General features: G+C 45.1%; 1 protein-coding gene across 1 annotated transcript in view; it reads left to right on the forward strand.

Annotated features, from left to right (window-relative positions):
* PTH1R (parathyroid hormone 1 receptor) overlaps positions 1-20,936 on the forward strand; it is a 121,526-nt gene that overhangs the window by 61,784 nt on the left and 38,806 nt on the right. Inside the window, exons 2-4 of the mRNA XM_010301893.2 lie at positions 724-829; positions 17,560-17,670; positions 19,516-19,634. Of these exons, the coding sequence (XP_010300195.1) occupies positions 724-829; positions 17,560-17,670; positions 19,516-19,634 (336 nt within the window). The remainder of the gene's footprint in view (positions 1-723; positions 830-17,559; positions 17,671-19,515; positions 19,635-20,936) is intronic.

Here is a 20,936-nt window from a genome sequence, read left to right on the forward strand (position 1 = left end):
GAGGAGAAATCTAATCTTCCCAGGGTGATGCTCACAGACTCTCTTCCTGAGCCTTCAGCTTTTGGGGGCAGATGCTGTCAGCTCACAGCCCTGCCTAAGGCAGCCCCCCCCCCCGCACATGTGCTTGGATCTAGGTGGGACGCTTGTAGAGCCTGATGCCACGTGGCTGAAGGCTTGCGTGCAGAGCGGGAAATAGCACCGCACTGGTGATGGCAGGTTGGAGTTCTTAAGAGGAGAGAAGTCCTTCGTACTTTTAACTCCTGGCAGTATTTTCCAGAGGAAGGTGTCAGGAAACACAGCATTGCTTTGCCATTCCCTGAGTATTATATTTACCTATGCTTCTGCGTCCCAAAGGGACCCGTTTTTAAAAATGCTATGCCAATATTATTTCCTAGGATGTTTTTTTCCCCTTGGATCCCTGCAAACTGGGGCACACCACCCCAGAAATTGCTGCTGTCCCGTGCGTGTGTGTGCATGATGTAAGCAATTGCAGCGTGCTCTTCCTTTGCCGCGTATGCAGATGATTGCACATGTCATCTTGTAAGAGGTGTTGCTTGGCACACTAATTGCTGAGCAAACTGAGATACGCAGAGCAGGGCTGGTGGAGGAAACTACTGGTGCAAAGGAGATTTTGTGTTCAGATCATTGGCATTATCTAGAAAATTTGTGTCCTTCTGCTCTTCCCATGCTGAGGTTTAACCTCATTTCTCCTTATTGCTGCAGGTGGATGCTGATGATGTCATCACCAAAGAGGAGCAGATCTTCCTACTACTAAAAGCCAAGGCCAAGTGCGAACGACACCTGAAAGCCAAGGTGCCCAAGGTGCATGGTGAGTGTTCCAACCCAGACTGCGTGGCTGGGGCTGGGCCCCTCTCTGCTCAAGCCCAGCCCTTCCCCTCAGCCCCATAGGCAGAGCCCAGAGCATGTGACGGAGGCAGCTGAAGAAAATTGGTTTTTCTGGTTAGGCTATGGGGAAGATCTTTCAGCACAAGGTGGTGGAAAGCAAAGTTGTCACAGCCTCTTTCTCCTGCTCCAGAACTCCAGATGCCAAAGAGTCAGGAGGATGCAAGAGTCATGGTCATGGGATTACAGCCATTATCGCTATACCCAAAGCCCAGGCAATGCACAGGAGATAGCATCAACCATCAGTCCTCACAAGATCCTTTGCAGCAAAACACCAGTGGTATGGGAAACAAAGCATCCTTCCAACACCCCTTCTGTTTCTCTCTGACATACTCATTCTCCTCAAATGGGCCCAAGCTCAGCTAAGCCTCTTTCTTCCACTTCCTTTCTATTTTGGGCTGCAAAATCACTACCAGATGTAGTGCTGGAGGGAGAAGGAAGGGAGAAAGCTCTCTCATGTGGGTAGCAAAGTAATCATCCCCAATTGGTTTCTTTCATCAATTTCACATGTGTTAATTATTGGCACTGGGGCTGTATGCATTAGGCACCCTGCACCCACTCAGCTAGTCCTGGGTGGGCGTCCTGTTCCATCTCCCTCCATTGCCTGAGAGAAGAGGACAAACCCAAATGCTTCCTACCTTCACCATTACATCTCAGAGATCTCTCTTTCCACAGCCAGCACTGTGGGAGCACCTGGAGACATCACCAGCAGAGGGAAAGGTCTCCAGAGCCAGCTGTGATGTTAGACCAGAGTTGCCTGCCCACCTGGTGTCCCTCTCCTGTTGGAAATGACAGCAAGGGGCCGTAAAAGCCCAGCTTTCCTTTTATTCCAGGCCTCCAGCTTTGCATCAGCCAAAACCTCAAGCCACATCCTCTTTTGCTTCTTTGTCCTGTTCACCCAATGCCCAATTAACACCTCATTAAAAACCATATGTGCAAAGGCATTTCCTTCTGTTGTACTGTAGACCACCTGCCTACCTTGGGATCTGCCGATATCAACCAGCTGCTCTTGCTCTCACACCCTGTTTTCTAACTCTTCTCTAAGAGACTGTCAGCATTTAGTATTGATCTCTCTCCTTAACTGTCAGCAGCAGTGTTGGTAGGGCTGGGGAGAGGAATATGACTGACAAGCAGACTTTGGGCTCTTTACCATGGTCAGTTTGGTAGAGCAAAAAAAATCAAATCACAGGGCTTTGCAAACATGCCCTTGGTCCTGTTTTGAGACCTGGCTCTGCAACTGAGGCCAGCATTAGCTCTGCCATTGACTGGAATGGAAAGAAATCTAATGCACTGTCACTTAGATATCTCATGGACCCAAGTCCTGGCTTTGGAAAAAGCTACTCTGAGCTACTCAGGCAATAAAACTCAGGCTTGCTGCTCCATCCTCTACAGCATATCTCCTTCCAATCCCAAATCCAGGAGGAGGAATCATCTTGATGCCAATACTCACAGCAGTATATTTAAAGCTTTAAAGACTCAAAGCAATCATTGGAAATAGGTACTTAGATCAAATTAATCTGCAAGACGTCCACTAATCCAAAGGCAGAATGATTTCTGATTTAACCTTTGCCAAGAAACGTTTTCTTAAGATGTTGTGAAAGAACTTCCAGTGGCAGCATCTCCGTAACACCCCAGAAATTCACCCTAGCACTTCACAAACAAGGCAGCGAGTTGCCAGACCATCTCTGAGATGGTCTAAAGAGTTGATGGTTGCAGACAGAGGACTTTGCAATTTGGAAAATATCTTCCCACTTTGCAGAAGAGCTGCCATCCACAGATTTTTAGACTACAAATGCCCTTGGACACATGAAGTGACATTTGTGAACAAACTAACTCAATCTCCATTTTGCAGTGTGTCTGCTCCTTCATGCTGCAGGAGTTTAAGGAGATGGATAGTTTTAGATCCTCTTGTGGGGTGAGGGGTGACAGAACAAAAGGCTATAATCTGCACTGTGTTAGCTATAATGCAATTAATTGCTCGGCTAAGGCTCAGAAACTTAGTTTTTGCGCAAAGGCTTCAGAGCCCAGGGTGAAGCCTTGGGTGAAAAGTGGTTAGGTCCAGTCCTTTCCTCCTTTGATAATACAGCAACTGGGGCCTGATTTCTATTTGTGCTAATCACCCAAGGACATATGGGTCTGTGCCCTTCTCAGCCAGATGGAGGACCTCATCCCATTGCCTCTTCCCTCGCTACAGACCCAAAAGAAAAAGCCTGGGAAAGGCAACGTGATCTTCACAATTAAGAGGCACCAGCCCCTACATGCAGACAGAATTTATGGGGGCAAAGTGGTTGTGACTTGGAGCAATATAAATCCTGGGTGGCCACCCCAAGCCTTCAGGCAGTCTCCTGTGATATCGCTCAGAATATTTCTGATGAGCACTTGGGTGGCAGGAGGACTCTTCTAACTGCCATGGAGGACTTGGATTGTGTTACCACCCCACCAGGTCCCCTATCGGTCTTGCCTTTGGATTTTTAGTGATGTAGGATAGAGTTGTCCCTCAATGCATTCGTATTTTGGCTCTGCAAGACCTGGCAGGCAGAGAGCCGTGTCCAGGTCCATTTGACCTTCTGCTTGATAATAACGGCAGCCCATAGCATTGATGTGCCACTATATCTATACCAGTGTCTGCCTGCTGGCAATGCAGAATGCTGGTTCCCACATCAGAAGCACAAAGGACCTCATCTCTTTGCAAGATCTCCCACGTGGCAGCCAGCCGTGCTCCTTCCTGTTTTGACAGCTCCCAGTGCCTCCTGAAAGCAAGGGTAGAGACTCAGCCCCTGCCCCTGGACTTTGTTTTTCTTTTCAGCAGCGTGATGAATAGGTCCCACTCCGAAGGCTGCTTCTGCCAGAGCAGAACAGACTTATTTTATGCTAGAGGTGGGGCAAGAGCTGGATTTCAGCTGCCCAACCTCATGATCTTCTTGTAGAGCCAGTATCCTTCTGGGACCGTTATAGCAGCCTTCAGCATGGAGCAACATTAACTGTGTGACACCCCTGCAGATGGCCCAGTGGTGTAGGATGTTTGGGAAAGGAGAAAGTTCCCACTTAAAAGACTTGGCCCGAGTCAACAAGGAGTGGCTTTGCACTTGACTCCCATCTCTCCAGGGAAACTCTTAACCACAGAGGTCATAGGAAAAAAGGCCTTTGACCCCATGGCTGTTTTAGAGCTGCTTTGCACTGGATACTTACCGAAGCTCTGCAATAAGTGAAGACTGCTGTGCAGCCTGAGGTCTGGCTGTCACATCTCTGTTCTGGTGTTTTGTCCTGCACCCCTCAACATTCAGTGTCATAGCTTGTGGATGGAGTTAGAAGAGAACCTTGAGAGATGCATCCATTGCTATGGGCATGCACATTCCCTCACATGGCTCTCTAGACCATAAGAAATAGGGGTGTACACTTCTGCAGACAGCCTCTGCTTCTCCAAGGAGCCTTCTCAGGACGTCTTCCTGCAAACATGCTGTCATCAACACTTTGAGTTCATACCTGGATTTGAACCAGACTGAACAAAGCACTGTTTATTTGCCAGCTCAGAGTTAGTTAGATGGAAGGTGTGAGGAGACAGCAGTAATTCTATCCTGTCAGACAAGGAGAGGATGGAGTCCCATGGGCTTCTAACTGCATGTCCTGTCTTGAACTGGTCCTACAGGGTATCTCTATGCAAAGGAAAGGATTGACTTCAGCACAAACCTATGTCCTGATAAGACAGCTTGGCTAACAAGGGTCGAGCAGAACTCTGTCATGGTGACAGAGGTTCTAAGGACTTGTGTGCATACATAGAGGCCAGTTTTCTTGTTGCCAAAAGCATGACTTCATTTGCTATTTCATATTCCCCGTAGCATGCAAGTATGGGCAAGGCCAATGGCACAACTGATTGACCTGAGAAAGAGCCTTTTTGGAAGAGGTTTTGTTTTTCAGCTGGCTTCCTGATCTGATTCGTCATGCAGCCACATAAACAAGAGGGCCATCACAGGGAAAGAAGCAGTGTCAGGAAAGAAAGGTGTTGGGTGTAAGCAGTACTGCATTACCTGCTGAACATCTGAGGTTTTGAAAACCCAAGCTGACTTATCCCCCATTCCCTTCTCTCCTTGCTCCCATGCAGCCCCACTTGACATCAAGGACTGTATGCATCCACTTAGTGCTGTCGGATTCTTCCTGCGATCACCCTTGACCCGTGCCTTTCCCTGTTCATCAGAAGTTGCCAGATACCACCTGGCAGAGGATTGTTTGGACCCTGCCTTGGTGTGATTGTGGCACAGTGTTATGATTTACTCCAGTCCATAATAGTCAATGACCTGTGTTTTTGGAAGCAGTGAGGGAATTTGGGACACTTTGAATTTTTTTTTTTTTTTTAATTTTTTTTAGATAGAAAGAAATATCACGTAAGCTGGCATGAAAGCTTGGTAGGGCTGCTGTCCTCATTCTTGGGAGCTGACGCACAGGGATATTCAACGCCTCGCCTCCGATCTCAAAGGAGAGTCTGTGACAGAGCCAAGATTTGGATTCTCATCTCCTTACTCTTCAGCCAGGGCACAAGCCACAAACCACATTTCCTTTTGTCCTGGAATTCAAGGTGAAGCTCCAAAGATTCAAATCCAGGTGGACAGAAACTGATGCAAATCTTCGGACAAATCCCACTTGACTGAAAATCAAAACTCTCGTCATCGCTTTTGATTTAAAGTCTCTGGTTTTGCTTTGAAATGAGGAAAACACATCTGAAATTTCCAGCAGTGCAATGGGCACCTGGATTCTCCTCCTATTTTGTCTATCTCATCGCTGAGTGCATTTCATGGGCCAGTGCTTTTCCTGGTATAAACTGACAGGTTCCCATTCAGTTTAGTGAGGGCATTGATTTATCTCAGATTCATTGATTTCTCCCATAGTTCTGCACTGCAACTTACTTTTTTTTCCACTCTGATATTCATTCAACCAACATTCTGAAAAGGGAATAATCCAAATTTCAGAGATATCTTTGGATCGTAAGAGATGAGAGGTATCCTGGATCAGCACCAAACCTTGATTTTGGGCTGATATCTGCTGTTCCCTCTCTCACCTTGCAGCTACCCACTCCTAATGCATTTACTTGCTAATCATAGGCTAGAAATGGTGATACGGATTAACAGAACTGAAGAAGACACATTATGGGAGGGACCCGTGTGTCCAGCACCACTGCTTGCACCCAAGAGGGGAAATAAGATCTTGAGGAGTGGGTTTCTGTGCACCATTCTTCCAGCACAAGCTTGGATTTGGCCTGGAGGCACATGTCAGCACTGGCCCTTTGAGTGGGAAATGTGGTGCTGCCTGTGCATGGTCTTTATGAGCTCTTCCCCAGAAAGCACCCAGCTCAGAAGAGATAAGCACCTTGAATCACACTCTACCATCCTCTGGGATCAGGAAGATCTTGGTCTCCCATCTGTTCCACTTAGCAATGACCTTTTCCCTTTGCTGGTTTTTACTGTCTCAGTTTTATTAAATCTACAATTTTCTATTCTTCAGCCTGCATGGTTATTAGCAAGTGCCATGTGCCTCACAGTACAGTGCCAAAAGGCAGCAGTTTCCAGAGCAGCTCCTACCAAAGTGGCTGGCAAATGATTATGTTGTTCTCCCAACCAGCTTGCACCCTTGCAATCCTGGCCAACACTGGCTTCATCTTTGTGCCAAAGGGCTGATGTATCTCCAGCTACTAAAAATTCCCATAAAAACTAGAATCGGATGTTGTGAAACATGGAAAGGTTTGATGGGTGTATGGGGAGTAGCAGTGTCCACCTGTTTTATAGAGACTGGAAGGAGATGTTCACTGGAATGAGAATTGCAGAGGCTGCAAGAGAGGTTCACTGTCTTTCTTGATTTTAACTTTCTTCTGATCCCTAATTCATGCCCCAAAAGACGAGGCAATTAGCCATCAAGCGGAGTATTCAAATATGTTATCTGCTACCATGGTTCAGCGATATCTTGTTCGGTTGAAATAAACCAGATGCAATTTAATTAGATATGTGTCAAAGCCGCATTTCAAGAGTTGAATTAGGGACTAAGGAGCATCAGGGTGAACAAAAGATGTGCCAAGCATTTCTGGAGAGCAGGAACATGTGGCTGGACATGTGTGATTGCTAGCACGGTTGATAGTCCAAAGGAAAGTCCTAGCAAACAAAAAGGTAAAAAAAAAGATAAAATTCTAAACTTTCTTCAGCAATATTGAGCCACAGTTTATGTGTAAAAGCCCCAAATTCCTTTTTTTTTTTTTTTTTCCCTTAAAATGTTAAGGTTTAGTTTTATGCTAGCTAGTGGAGGGTGAGTCTCCTCCTGTCCTCTTAGGACAGATCACGTAGACAGTGCCATCTCCCCCTGGCCACCTCCCAGGCATATCTCTGAGCCTGAGGACCTTCCATGGACTGATGTATGGGATGACGTTGGCACAGCCCCACATGGACCTGTGCCATGGGGAGACAGGGCTGAGCCAGTCCATATCCACACAGCTGGATACGTTCCTCATCTGCCACTTTTGGCTAAGGCACTGAGGGACAGAGACCCAAAAAATTAAAACAAAAAAACCCCAAACCCTGTCCTCACAAGCATTTGCCTTCCTTTCTTCTTTCCTCTGTTTTTTTTTTTTTTCTCCCTTTTTTAATTTAAATTTAGTCTCTAGATGAAAGCCTTTCAGAAAGAACAGGAAACCCTAAAATTTCTCTTTTACGTACATAAATATTACATTTCATCCATGGTGGGCAGCCTGATGCCACCCCAAAGTTAAACCTGGAAGGGGATGAAGTGAAATTCCCAGCCATAAGCCATCAGACCTGACTTTTTTCTTTTTTTTTTCACCCATGAATTAAAAGCCTGTCTTTCCCTGGTTTGGAAAAGGAGATGGGACATTTTGTGGGGGAAGAGAGATTTTTACACAAACCTGTTATTAGCAAAGGCCATCGGCAATCCTTTCTCAGAGTCCTAGGTGTTGCAACTTGCCTCAAAATGGCTTGTTTTTTTAATAAATAAACGTATTTGCTAGGGAAAGGGGTTATTTTTAGTTGAGCAGCCATGTGTATTTACCCAAGGTGTGTGGGTTGCCCATCTGAGTTTATAGCTCCATTGTCCCTAAAGGACCTATACCCAAGCCCTGGCTCTCTCTGGGCGTGCAGAAGCACAGGATCTGCTCCTGGTTTTCTCTCCAGACGCTCAAGCACCACCCCCTGATCATCCAGCCTGCCAGGATGTCCTCAGAGGTTGTGAGTAGCCTCAGGTGCCCTAGAAGTTAAGGGACACAAAAGCATCCAGGTCACTCAAGATTTGCCCTAAACACCCCAGACATCTATAAACTCCATATGTCCTTCTGCTTTTTCTAGCTTCTCCATTTCTATTCTCAGTCCTTGTGGCTCAACAATGTAGGTCCAGAACACTGGCCCAAATATTGTCCTGCAAATAACCAAGCCGTCCCTTGTTAACATGATCCCAGCACTGTTTTGGCCTGGGACAGCTGTCACAGACAAGACATGGGGCATGCTTGAGTGGGAGTTCAGATTCATGGATATGAGCCATGCTGGGCTTGAAGGGCCTGAAAATGGGCTGTGGTCTGTTGTATTAACTACTATAGATGCAACCAGTGAGTCTTGGTCAATCCTGGGTCTTCTCATTCTCATCTGTGGTTCTGGGATGGGTCAAAAGAGCACTGAAACCCTACTGAGAGATGTCATCTCCCACCCAACCCATCTACCACAGCTACCATTCAAGTCAGCAGACTGTGATGAGTAGTAAGGTCTTGCAGCTCTTCACAGATGGCTACTTGCCAGTCATGCCTGAATTAGAGCTAGGAAGAGATAGGAAATACCAACAGCTGGCCTCTACCTGCAAAGGTTTATGGGCCAAGGGCTTCCAATCCCATTGAGAAATGTCTGATGAGCAGCTATATAGGTCTTGCAATGCACAGGAGAAATAGGTCTCAGGAGTTAGGATAGGCATAAATTGTCCACGTGTTAGTTATGTAAAGTAACATGGAGAAAGGGTGAAAAACAGTAGACAGTATTGGCTAAACTCCAATACCAATTATCAACCTCATTTTTAATGATTGATATGACCAGCACTATCCCCTCTGAGAGGGAGATTTGGAGAGTTTTGGAAAAACTAGACAGACTGAAATGAGGAAAGGACACCTGGGCTGAGCCAGGCCATTAGTGGCAGGTCAGGTGTTTTCGGATGGGACGTTGAAGGTGATATTTCTTCTTTCAGGTTGTGAGCACAGTGAGAGGACAGGCAGGATGTGAAATGGGCTAGTGATGTCAGCATAGGCAGCTCTCTGGAGCTGTGTGATGCTAGCAATTGTCTGGTAGCACTCAAAATCTTGTGACTTTCCTGTTCTGCCTTGGGGTGAGTAAAGAGACAGTGGGACTTGGAACAGCCCCTGGCCCATGCGTTCTTCCCCTCCAAAGTCCAGTTCCTCCAGGGCTGAGCATGCAAGAGGTGTTTTGCCCACTAAACACTGGTGTGCAGGCCAGCAAAGGTCTCTGAGTAGTAACAGGCGGGATCTCCATCCAGCCATCCCCTCTCCTCATGCTTCCCTCATGCTGGCCAGCACCCCCACACACAGAGATGTTCAGAGATGCATGCACTGACACAGGGCACACGGCGCACACCTCCGCTGAGAGACACTGCAGCACTGCGTCCTCAGCTACCCATGCAAATGCCCTTGGATGCATGCAGAGCATCTTTCCCCAAAATAGACACGATCCCTCTGCATTGCACAACACAGGTCAACAATACACACACCTTCCTGCAGACATACACACCCATAGAACTGTACATACACATATGCAGGCACTCATACACACATTCTCAGCCAGGTTTGAAATGCATCTGCAACACCAAACATCCCCATACAGAGGCACTGGCCCTCCAAGCCTCCCTTTCTCCCCCTCCTGTCCCAAAATGCTGGGTCATTTTTTTTGGTTGCTCCTCCCTGCCTGTTTCCAATCCACCAAATGTCCTTCCCGTAATAGAGTGACCACAATTGCACACCGTATTCCAAATGTGGTCTCCCTGGTGCCTTGCACAGTGCCAGAATAAGTCGGGCTGATTTATATTCCATACCCCTAGATAAACACCTCGAGACCGTGTTTGCATTTATCCAGCTGCCAAGCAGCCTCGCAGATGGTTTTAATGTGTTCTCCACATGCATGTACCGCTTGCACAGAAATCAGAATTGAGACTGGGGGGGAAGGAGAGGAGGAAGGACGCAAGGGGAAAGTAGCAGGCAGGAGAGAATAGCCCTCATTGCACCCTGGGGATACAGTCTGAGCAGTGAGCGGTCATGGTCCCAATATGGCTCTCCTTTCCTCTCTCCTCCACCAAAGCAACCTGCATGTTGGGATTTCTGACTAGGCTCAGGTGGGCAAGCAGAAATGAAGAAAGAGCAAAATGAGGGATGCATGTGGCGCAGCCCTTTCACAAAGCACTCTGTGACTGGCCTTTCTGCCTTCAAAAGGCAAGTCCCCAGCAGTGACATCAAACAGAGCATCCTGAATACCACATTGGCTCGTGATAATGACTACAATTTCCATGCCCTGAGATTTCAACCCTCAAGGGCTAAGGAGAGCTGCAAGGCACATCTGTTCTAAAACTACGGTAATCTGTGCTAATATAACTACTCTGTAGTACGGTACTGCTGTAAGGGAGTATTCATGACAGTCCAAGCAACTGTGAGATGAATGAGTACACTATAACAGTAACCTTCAGACACCTCAGGCACTGAGGCACATGCCCTGCCTGGGGGATTTTACAGTCTACCTTTAGAAGATGGGTGAAGATGGTCTGTGATAAAATGTGATGCAGATGCAGAGAAATAAATCAGATTTTTCTGACTTGAAGCCTCATAGTTGCCCTATTGTGATTGATATTGGAGGAACACATCATTCAGTACATTTTGCTGAGGTGCTGGTAACTTCTAGTTAGATGGTGAACTGACATGTTTCCAAATGTCTCGTCTTCTCAAAGTGCTTATTTAATAGTGCTATCTCCTCTGCAGAGCTGGATGAAGAGGAGCTGTCTGCTGGTGACCTAAGTCCCTGCTCCAGCACAGCCCTGGAAAGACAGTGGGTGAAAGTAACATTTAGCACCATCTCTCCCAACACGAGTCCCTCAGACTGAAACCTGTATTTCAGTGAGGGCTTTGTTCCCTGAACCCTTGGGGCGGCCTTTAGCTGAAGCTGAGGACTTGAGCGAGCTGGATGGATGGGCTAAGAGGTAAAGAAAAAAAGCCTTATAGGCTGTTCCATATAGGAAATGCATCAGGAAACTAGAGGAGATGACCGTTATTGGTGCAGGGATGTAGTGGTGGAAAGAGAGGTTAAGCTCTGCTGTGGCTTAGCTAGTCTTGAGGAAGTGATGAGCTGAGTGTCTCAAGACCAAGAGATGAGAGCACAGCAATTGCATATGGGACCTGTGTTGGCATCTTTGTACCTAGGAAGGAAGGAGTAATCTGGACTGGTTTGGAATCTCTCTTGTCCTTGGAAGTGATTGCCTCCAGGGTAAGCAAGATGATTTCTGAGATCTGGAGCAGAGGTAGGTAGCCAGTTGGAAACCTGAGGTGTCTTTGGGAAGCATGAGTGACTCTGCTAATCATGAGAAAGCAGCATACAGGATATTGAGGCAAGATTAAGATGCATTGACCTGTTGCAGGGCAAGGATGGCAGCAGAGGTGAAGAGTGCAACATGCAGAGGAAGCTATGAATGACATGATGCTCCCCTCCTAGCCCCATTAATGATGCAGCCTCCATTTGCTTTAATCATGTTCCATCTTAAAATCACTTAGGGACATGAAACTTATGGTTCTTCCCAGGGAACTTGTCCCGAACGTAACTCATCTGAAGGATAGAAGCTATGTCTTAATTTCCAGTATAAGCTTTGTTCACTGACAGTTTACACCTGTTTATTTTTGCATCATTTTCCACTTTTGTAGCTCATCTCCTTTCATACTCCTTACCAGTAGGATGAGGCAAACCTCCTTTCTCACTCTCTCATTGGATTAAGTAGATCAAGCCTTTTATTCTCATCCAGGGCCACCAATGAAATCTTCCCACCCTACCAATCCTTCCCTGTCGCTGGAAGATTTTTTTTCTTTCTGTTCCTTTCCAACAAAGGAGCTTATGAGCTTTCCCCCCAGAGAGGTTATTTTGTTTGACCAGTAGCAAGGATGTCTCAAGACCTGTGAACCCTCTTCTAGCAAAGTACCATGGGATGAAGAAGCAAAATAAGTCTTAGAAGACAAAGTTTTAATTTCTGCCTCAACAGTTGACTTTTACCAATCTCACTTACCTGCCTGTGTTAGCTTTGTAGGCAGGGAGTATGGTGGCCACTGATCCTCACTTTCTCCACAACTACGATCACCCTGCCTCCCTGAACTCATATCGAACTATAGAAACAGAAAGGGAAACACCAGGATGAGGCATCTGCAAAGTCTCTGGAGAAGAAAAGGTTCTTGCCTTAGTTCCAGCCAGTCATGTTGTCCTGCAAGACTAATCTCTTCAGCACTGAAGTGGTCAGTGATGTCCTCTAAACGTGAGAAAGTTCGGTGCAATTCCCACCTTCTCTGTCTCACTCCATGAGTTACGGCTCTGAATTTGGAGGAGCTTCACCCACATACATACGTGCCTGAGAGAGAAGCAATATCGTCCATTCAGCATTGCCTGAATGACTGACACACATCCAAGACTCTTAGGATGTGGGATATGTATGAGATTTACTTGTTTTCTTAAAAATTTATGAATTCCTTTTGACTTACATCTTCAGTGAATCCTACTATTTCTTCCAAGGAAAGAAATGTTCTGCATTCCCATCTCACTTGGAACATGCAACCTCGTGTCCCAGATCTGCCCACCTCTATCAATCCAAACAGCATATTTGAACGCTCAAAATATTTTTCACCAAGAAAAGAAATTTTTCAAGAGCTTTTCAATCAACATTTAGAACAAACTGGATCCCTTCTGGTTATCTGTGTTTCTAAATATTGTTAAGAGTGTCTCAGGAGACACTGACTTATTTTTAGCATGCCAAAAGCATGCTTCTTGCACACGGTGGATTTTTTTTCTTAATGACAGCTTATAAAAAAGGTTGTAAAAATGGATTTTTATTATTATTTTTTAAGTATAGCCATCAAGAAAAATTGTTAACTTTTGGATATTTTTATTGTTTTCCTGAAACTCTTCACCATTTTTCAGATTTCTTTTTGTAATTCAGAGAAAAGGAAAACAACAGAGAAAAGCCAAGTTGTTAGTACTGTTATTTTTATAAACCAAGAAAAAAAAAAGTGTTTGGAGAAAATATTTGGGAAAACAAACAAAAAGAGAAGTTTTGTTTGGATTCCAGCACAGTACCAATGGAATATATGGTATTTTCCCTCCCCAATTTATCATCAGCTCAGTTGTTAAGTGAAATCTAGAGTGAGTAAAACAGGAAAAAGTTGGAGGCAGAAGGTGCATAATTTGGTCCCAGTTATCACGTCAGCTGGTGTGAAATTAATGGTAGAGGTGCCACATGGCTCTGCAGACCAGAGGAGACAGGGTGGAGTGAGGGAGGAAGAAAGGGATGTGGGGAATCATGGAATCATAGCGTAGTTTGGGTTGGAAGGGACCTTTAAAGGTCATCTAGTCCAACCCCCCTTGCCATGAGCAGGAACATCTTCAACTAAATCACGTTGCTCAGAGCCCCGTCCAACCTGACCTTGAATGTTTCCAGGGATGGGGCATCTACCACCTCCCTGGGCAACCTGTGCCAGTGTTTCACCACCCCCAGCATAAAATATTTCTTCCTTATGAATCTACCCTCTTTTAGTTTGAAACCATTACCCCTTGTCATATCAGAAGGTTGATGGTTTGTCTCCTTAGATGGGAGGAATGGAGATATTAGAGACAGGAATGAGAGAAGGATGGTGGGGCTCCTGTCTGGGACAACAGGCATGACATACAGGGGAGAAACAGCTTTGGGCTGCATTAAAACCCAGGAACATGGATCCAATAGTCACAAAGCATGGCTGGGCCTGATATCAGTCCATGTGTCCATATGAAAAATGTTTTCTGAGACTTTCAATCAGTGTATGAACTTCTCAATTTGTTCTGCAACCAGGAGGTCCAGAGGCACCTGGCTTGACCTGTGGATTTCTCCCCCAGATTCCCTCTACCACACAATAATAACTGCAGTCCCTATTATACCCCAAAATACCCCTATTATACCCCTATTATACCCCAAAAGAAAGCATTGCATACTCTGTTATCCAGGAAGCATCACTTTTCTTTTGAATCAGTCCATTGAATCAATTTTCTTTTGAACGAGCCCATTGCAAATGTGTGTGTGTGTGTGTGTTCACAGCATGGAGAGGGCATACCCATCAGATACTTTTCAAGATTAATATTTTTCTGGCCAAATATTGCAGTACAATACTAAATGAAACTGCTTAAAAGTGAAGGCTGACCTTTGCAAGTTGTTCTGAAGATCTTAGAAAAGTGGAAGGTTTTTCTCTCAGTGTTTCAGAGCATGACATTCAGATGATTTTTTTTTCTCCTCAATGTTGTTTCTCCACAGCATTCATTTTAAAGTTTACCCAAATTTATTTATTTTGTATAAAGAATTGGGTTTATTTTAAGTAAGACCACTTTGAGAGCTAAATGAAGTCTTTATTTACTTTCTTGTCTGCAAAAAAACCTCAGAGACAATAACATTTTGTCCTCATCCAAATTTTGTTGGGTGCTGGTTTTTTTCATTTTTCTTTTGATCCTTCCAGAGAACTGAAAAATAAATAAACTGTTGTTCACAGCGTAAGTTATCCTGCAACATAAAGAGCCAAAGGGAAGGGCTTTCCCATTTTTCATGAATAAGAAATCTAGTATTATTCTTCCTCTAATGTGACTGGAAGTAGAGGACAGGCAATAAACTTCTTCCTCCTTTTAATCACAGTGATGCTGAGGAATTTTAGCCTCTCTACCCCCACTCCCAGTTAATGTTTTAGAAGATAGGCAGTGATTAGTATGGTCCTTTTCCTCAGCACTAAATTAAAGATGAGAAATCAGCTGTTAAACGATGAGCTTTTCTGTTGTTCTTTATGTCCTAAAATACCAGCAAACTGAATTGATCACTGTCAGCTCCCACCCTGGAGGGCACCATACCAGCTAAAGGTCTTTAAAGCAATCCTGGATTCTTATTTAATCTCATGAAAGCACATTTATTATACAGGATAAATTACTGTTTGGTTGAAAGATTGCTAAGGCACTAGCTTTGATATTAATGAAACATGCTGAGATCTTGGCCGTGCTTATCATTTCTTTACTAGCGGAGCTCTTTTGCAGATAAGAGCAGGCTGTTCTCTTTTATTTTGATTCGCATGTAATTTCTCCCCGTCAGACACTTTACAGGCTGTTGATAAACTCCTTCATGGGCTGCCATCAGTACGGAGGGCAGATGCTGCTCTGAAAGCAAAGCTGGGGCAGATTCACCTGTGTTTGCTTTTCACTTCAAATCCTCTACTGCAGCTGGATTTTAACCCATGGGTGCAGTTAATACGGCCCAACGCAAAGCTCCAGGTTAAATTTGGGTCTATAGTCCTTCCTGAACTCTTCAGGGACTGGAAATGCAGTCCGTGTCAAACATCCACCTCTGAATGGGAACATGCTCCCTCGTGGGACTGGGAGCTTATGAATCAAAAGCTGCAGAAATGGGTGGTTGACAATCTGGAAGGATGTAAGAGGTGGGGAACAGGGCTTGACTTCCCTCTTTTTAAAGCAGTGTTGAAAATGAGGTCAATTCCCACAGCCTGGAGGATTTCTCAGCCCTTCTAAATAGGGATAAGTTCTGGCTTTGTCCCATGCAGACCATGAGGAAGATGAGACTGCTGGGCAGGTGGCCCATCTCCCACAGCAGTCTGCCTCCAGCTCTGGTATCTCAGCTGCTTCAGAGGCTGGTGGCAAACCCCACGGAGTGCAGAGCTTCTTCATGGCCTTCTTAGCCTACATGCTTGTGTAGGACATGGTGCTGGAATGATTGGCTGGTACCTCCGTTTGTGAAGAGAGAAGCAACGCTTCTCCTAATTACAGGTCGATAGAAGACCTGCTTAATTACTTCTCAAGCTCTGGAGAATTGCAAAATGACAATTAAAGAACTTTAAATATAGACTCATATATTTGTCAATTTCAAAAAAAAGGTTTGGGAGGGAAAGGCAGACATAAAATGTGGGAAAAGACTTTTTTCTTGGTTTGTATCTCTGCTTTTCCTTGCACCAAGAACATAAATCACATATCTGCAAATGAACTAACATACAGATAGGGAAGAGGGAGACCTGTGTATAGGAAGAGGCAGGATGTCTCCTTCAGGGCTATTTTAGCTTTCTTCAATGAATAAAAAGGGAGAACAAGGACAATTTAGAGAAAAATCCTCTAGCAATGACCGCACCACCCCCTTCTCAAAAGGTTAGGAAGTAGCAGTAAGCTTAGCAAAGTGGTACAGCAGAGACAAACAGTTCCCAGGATATTTGCATTCCTAAAGCAACGAGGTTCATGTGAATTCTCCACCTGCCCATTCTCTTCCTGCTCATTTTCAGAAAACCTATGACTGAGAGGAGGGCAGAAAGCCAAAATAGTGAGTAAGCAGGGGGAAAAGCTGGGAAACCTCAACCATTGTACACTGTGCTTGGCAGCAGGCAACTGGTCAATCAGCGTGTGTGCACTGCCGGCCAATTAGCATGGGCACAGCTCCAAATCAATCAGTGCACGACCTGCATCTTGCCCCATGATGACATCACAGGGAAATGGGAGGAGAGGGAAGCTGGGATGCGTGAAATCATAGGCGAAAAGAATGTCAGATGGGAAAGGATGCAAATCTTTAGGAAACAGAAATTCCATCATTTCATTCCTTATGAAGCAAGGTAATAAAATGTTCTCTATTTACGGTTAGAAATATTGCCACAGACACCTCTCTATAGATTCTTTCTGGTCTTAGTGCTACTTAAAAGCACACTGAAATTCAGGCACAGAAGCGCATCTGAGAAAGCAGCAAAGCATTGCAATATAGGATAGCACTGGCTGATGTAAATAATGAGTTACAATTACGACTGAATTTGGATTAACAGTCTGTAGGCATTAAATCACAGCTGATCTACTCTGTGGTCTTGAATACCTTTCAGGGAAGCCTGAACTGGTAGCTTTGAGAGTCACGATAATGTAGCCACAGCATAATCTAGCTCCTTGGTAGCCTAGGCTCAAATCTGTGCTGCCACATGAAGGCTATACCCAGCCAAGCTCCCTTGGGCATCTCCAGATGGCCCATCAGTCTACAGAGTCCAGAATGCTCAAATCCTCCTGCTCTCCACTCTGCTCTCCTGCCCCATTTCCATTTCTTCCAGCCCACAAGGGAAAGCAACTTTCCAGATGCGTTGACCCCTCTCAGAGAGTGCTCAGCTATTATCCCATGTCTGACCATGTCCTTCTGAAATAAAGCTCGGGAGAAGCTACACCTTCAGGAGCTAAACACTAAGAAGAAAATTGCAGTGATACCTACAAGCGGTTTTCTCAAATTGAGTGACAGTGTTGCTGGCTTTTTCGTGGAGACCCCTCTCCAAAAGGTGGGACACAGGTATTAGTGTCTCTTCTGCAGGTTCAGTGACTCCGTTTTATCTTTGTGTCTCTTCCACAGATGGCTTTTGTCTTTCCGAGTGGGATGGTATTGTCTGCTGGCCTGAAGGTGTGCCAGGCAAAGTGGTGGCTATGCCATGTCCCGAGTACATCTACGACTTCAATCACAAAGGTAGGTGTTGTCCTCAGTGTCAACAGAGCCTGGTAAGCTGCAGCAAGGGGAGGCCTGGGAGTCAGGAAATTAGAAATCCTCTTTAGCATCCTTTTTTTTATCACATGGTGACTCTCATCCAAGCAGGGGTAAAGCCAGGGAAAAGGAAGTAAAGAAACAACCATTTTTTATTTTTTTTTACACTAGGAGAAAATAAAAGCTCTGTTTTAACCTGAAATAATGACAAATTTCCCTCCTGCCCCACCCAGAAGGTAATGGGGCATTATAAGCACCGATTACATGCTTACAGCTGGGTACTCTTGCAGGGTTACAAACCTGTATTTGTTTGACACCCAAAACTTTCGGTCACAACAGAAAGCCACACGATAGTCTTCCAATTTATATTCTTCTCTTCACTGGTTTGTTAATTCTAACCCCTGATCTCTGCCCAGACCCCTACGGTGGGTATCTGGGAACAGCGCTGGTAACCAGAATGTGTGAATTCCTCCCTATCTCACTTTCCCTCAGGCAGCGCATTTCTTGGCTTGCTTCTGGTGCCACAAAGTCTGTGCATGTTTTTAGAAGCAATTGAAGTACACTCGCTCCTCAGTGTATTTTCAAAGCTAAAGCATTCTCTTTTCTCAGGCAAAGCCGTGCACCTAAAGACTAAAAAATTAGAGAATTAAGATTATAAGTTCCCAGCAGAGCACTGATGCTATTTTCAGAAGACAAGGACATGTAGCGATACAACAAGGGGTAATGGTTTTAAACTGAAAGAGGTCAGATTTAGATTAAATATAAGGAAAGAAATTCTTCCCTGTGAGGGTGCTGAGGCCCTGGCACAGGTTGCCCCGAGAAGCTGTGGCTGCCCCTGGCTCCCTGGCAGTGGTCAAGGCCAGGTTGGATGGGGCTTTGGGCAAGCTGGGCTAGTGGAGGGTGTCCCTGCCCATGGCAGGGGTGGCACTGGGTGGGCTGGGAGGTCCCTTCCCACCCAAACGATTCTATGATTCTATGAAAACCAGTGATGATATTCCAGTGCACCCTGGTTGCACATAGTCCATCCTGCCTTTTCTGTAAGGGACTGTGAGCTTAACTAGCATAACCCCTGGCTGATAACCTCTCACAGAGTCCCCTGCACATGCACTTCACATTAGAGGCCAGGAGGAACAGGCAATCCATCCCTTTTTTCTCCATAACCCAACATGGCATGGATTCCCAACTTCACTGATGTCCACTGCTCATGTCAGCTAGGGTGGGAGTTAGATTAAGACCCTTAGATGCAGAGGTGTCTATAAGCTCTCCCTCTGTAGTCACAGGACAGATAGATCTCTTGACTGGTTTCATCCCTGTTAACTGTAATGGGACTTTTTATACACAGTCCATGCAATGATTGTCCCAAACAGACATCTGAACATGGATGTTCTCATCTGCTAGCTGAATCCTGAGATGAAACCTTGCCTTCTCTTCTTTCTCCATCATCATGAGGAGGGTAGCTATAGAAAAATCTACCTTGAGATGCACTGAATCTGTAAGCAAAGAGCAGCATTATATAGATCACTGTTTATTTTCATAGGGAGAGCTGCAACTCTAAGGATGATTCTGTGCTTTGGGACTTTTCAAAGCTTGTCTCCCTGGTTTGTAGACCCAATATCTTAACCTAAACTGAGTGCAACTTGTTATTACTCTCTGATGTTTCTCAGTTAGAAAATTGGTAAAGTTCCTAAGGAGATGGAAATTGTGTTCTTGCAGCTCAGCTTCAAAGCAGGCAGGAGGCATCAGGGTTGATGGGTTCCACCCTTAGAAGAGGTTTCTCCTGTTCTGCCAGGTCTAGCCCCATTCACTCTGTCTCTCATTTCTATCCTACAGGCCATGCTTATCGCCGGTGTGACCTGAACGGGAGCTGGGAGCTGGTCCCAGGCAACAACCGCACCTGGGCAAACTACAGTGAATGTGCCAAGTTCCTCACCAACGAGACAAGGGAAAGGGTAGGCAATTGCATTTGTGCGTGGAGCATGAAGTGTTGGCCTCATCCAGGGCTAACGTAAGGAGTACTGTCTCATTTAAAACACTTGATGAGCTCTAGTTTGCAACCTCCTCTTGGAAACCATGTCCGAGCTTGCCAAAGCCACATCTTTGTTTTGATGGGGAATTTTTTGAACTTTTAATTGTCCTCAAAGCCAGAAAAGGTTCCTCCAGCTGCCACGATCCCATTTGTAAAGAGATCTTGGGGAAAATTGAAGCGGGGTCAGGGGCACTAAGAAGTGGTTGGAGGTTGTTCCATGCCATTGAGACTCCCTCTGCCCCACCAAGCAATAATTTTGCTAGCAGGTTGTTACCAGTCATTCCAGTGCTTATGTGCTTGTCTGTGCTAGGGGATGCAGAAATACAGAGCTAAAAGATCAAACCAATAACAACCCTGCTTCTGTAGGTTTTTAACAGAGAACCTCTTGTTTGAGAGGTATAAATCGAAATTAAGGATTAGAGGATTTACGTGGTCTGTTCATTGTAGATGGGTGGGGACAAAGTCCTTTGCTAAAGCAAATTAACATGTAAGAACAGATCTTGAACTAATTCTGGTGCAGTCACAATTTTGAAACAGGGACACCAGTCCAAAGTTAGAAAAGGGATTTGTAGCACACGGAGAGGATTTGGTATGTTCCTGGGAAAAAAAGACAAAAAAGGTGTCTATTTATACATCAGCTCTATTTTTACAGAAATTCAGGTGATTGGTAAAATATTAGCTCTAGAAATTTCCTACCTCTCTGTCTGGGTCTGAGCCCAGCTGGGGCTCTGTAGTGCTTCTGAATGTCTCCCAAGCTGAGTGCATCACAGAAGCAATTCTGAACTAATGTGACAGTCAATGGAGTCACCTGAAAGGATGTGACCTTCTTGTTTTGCTGAGACATTTCCACCCACATGCATTTGCTGCTCTATTTCTGTAATTTGCAAAGAATTTAGCAGAAACCTCTGGTTTCTCAGTGGTACTTGGAAGATGTCCTCCTTGGATATGGGGTATGGCAGGAGGGACTGATCATTTGCAGCAAGGATTATTTTCAGAAAGTGGGAGATAAAGATCTAACCACAAGCTTTATGGTGGGGAGCAGACTTGAAGATGATACACAGTCCCTTTGGGATAATGTTCTTAATTTTAAATCCAACCACAGCATAGTTTTTTCATGTTTTGGTTTTTTGTTGTTTTTTTTTTTTTTCTCAACGGTGAAGCAACATATGAATGAATTTGTTCAGTGAGGAAAGAGATTATTTGAGCATCTGCATGCATTCTATCA

The sequence above is a fragment of the Balearica regulorum genome, chromosome 2 (genome assembly GCF_011004875.1).
Source record: "Balearica regulorum gibbericeps isolate bBalReg1 chromosome 2, bBalReg1.pri, whole genome shotgun sequence".
Taxonomy (NCBI): Eukaryota; Metazoa; Chordata; class Aves; order Gruiformes; family Gruidae; genus Balearica; species Balearica regulorum.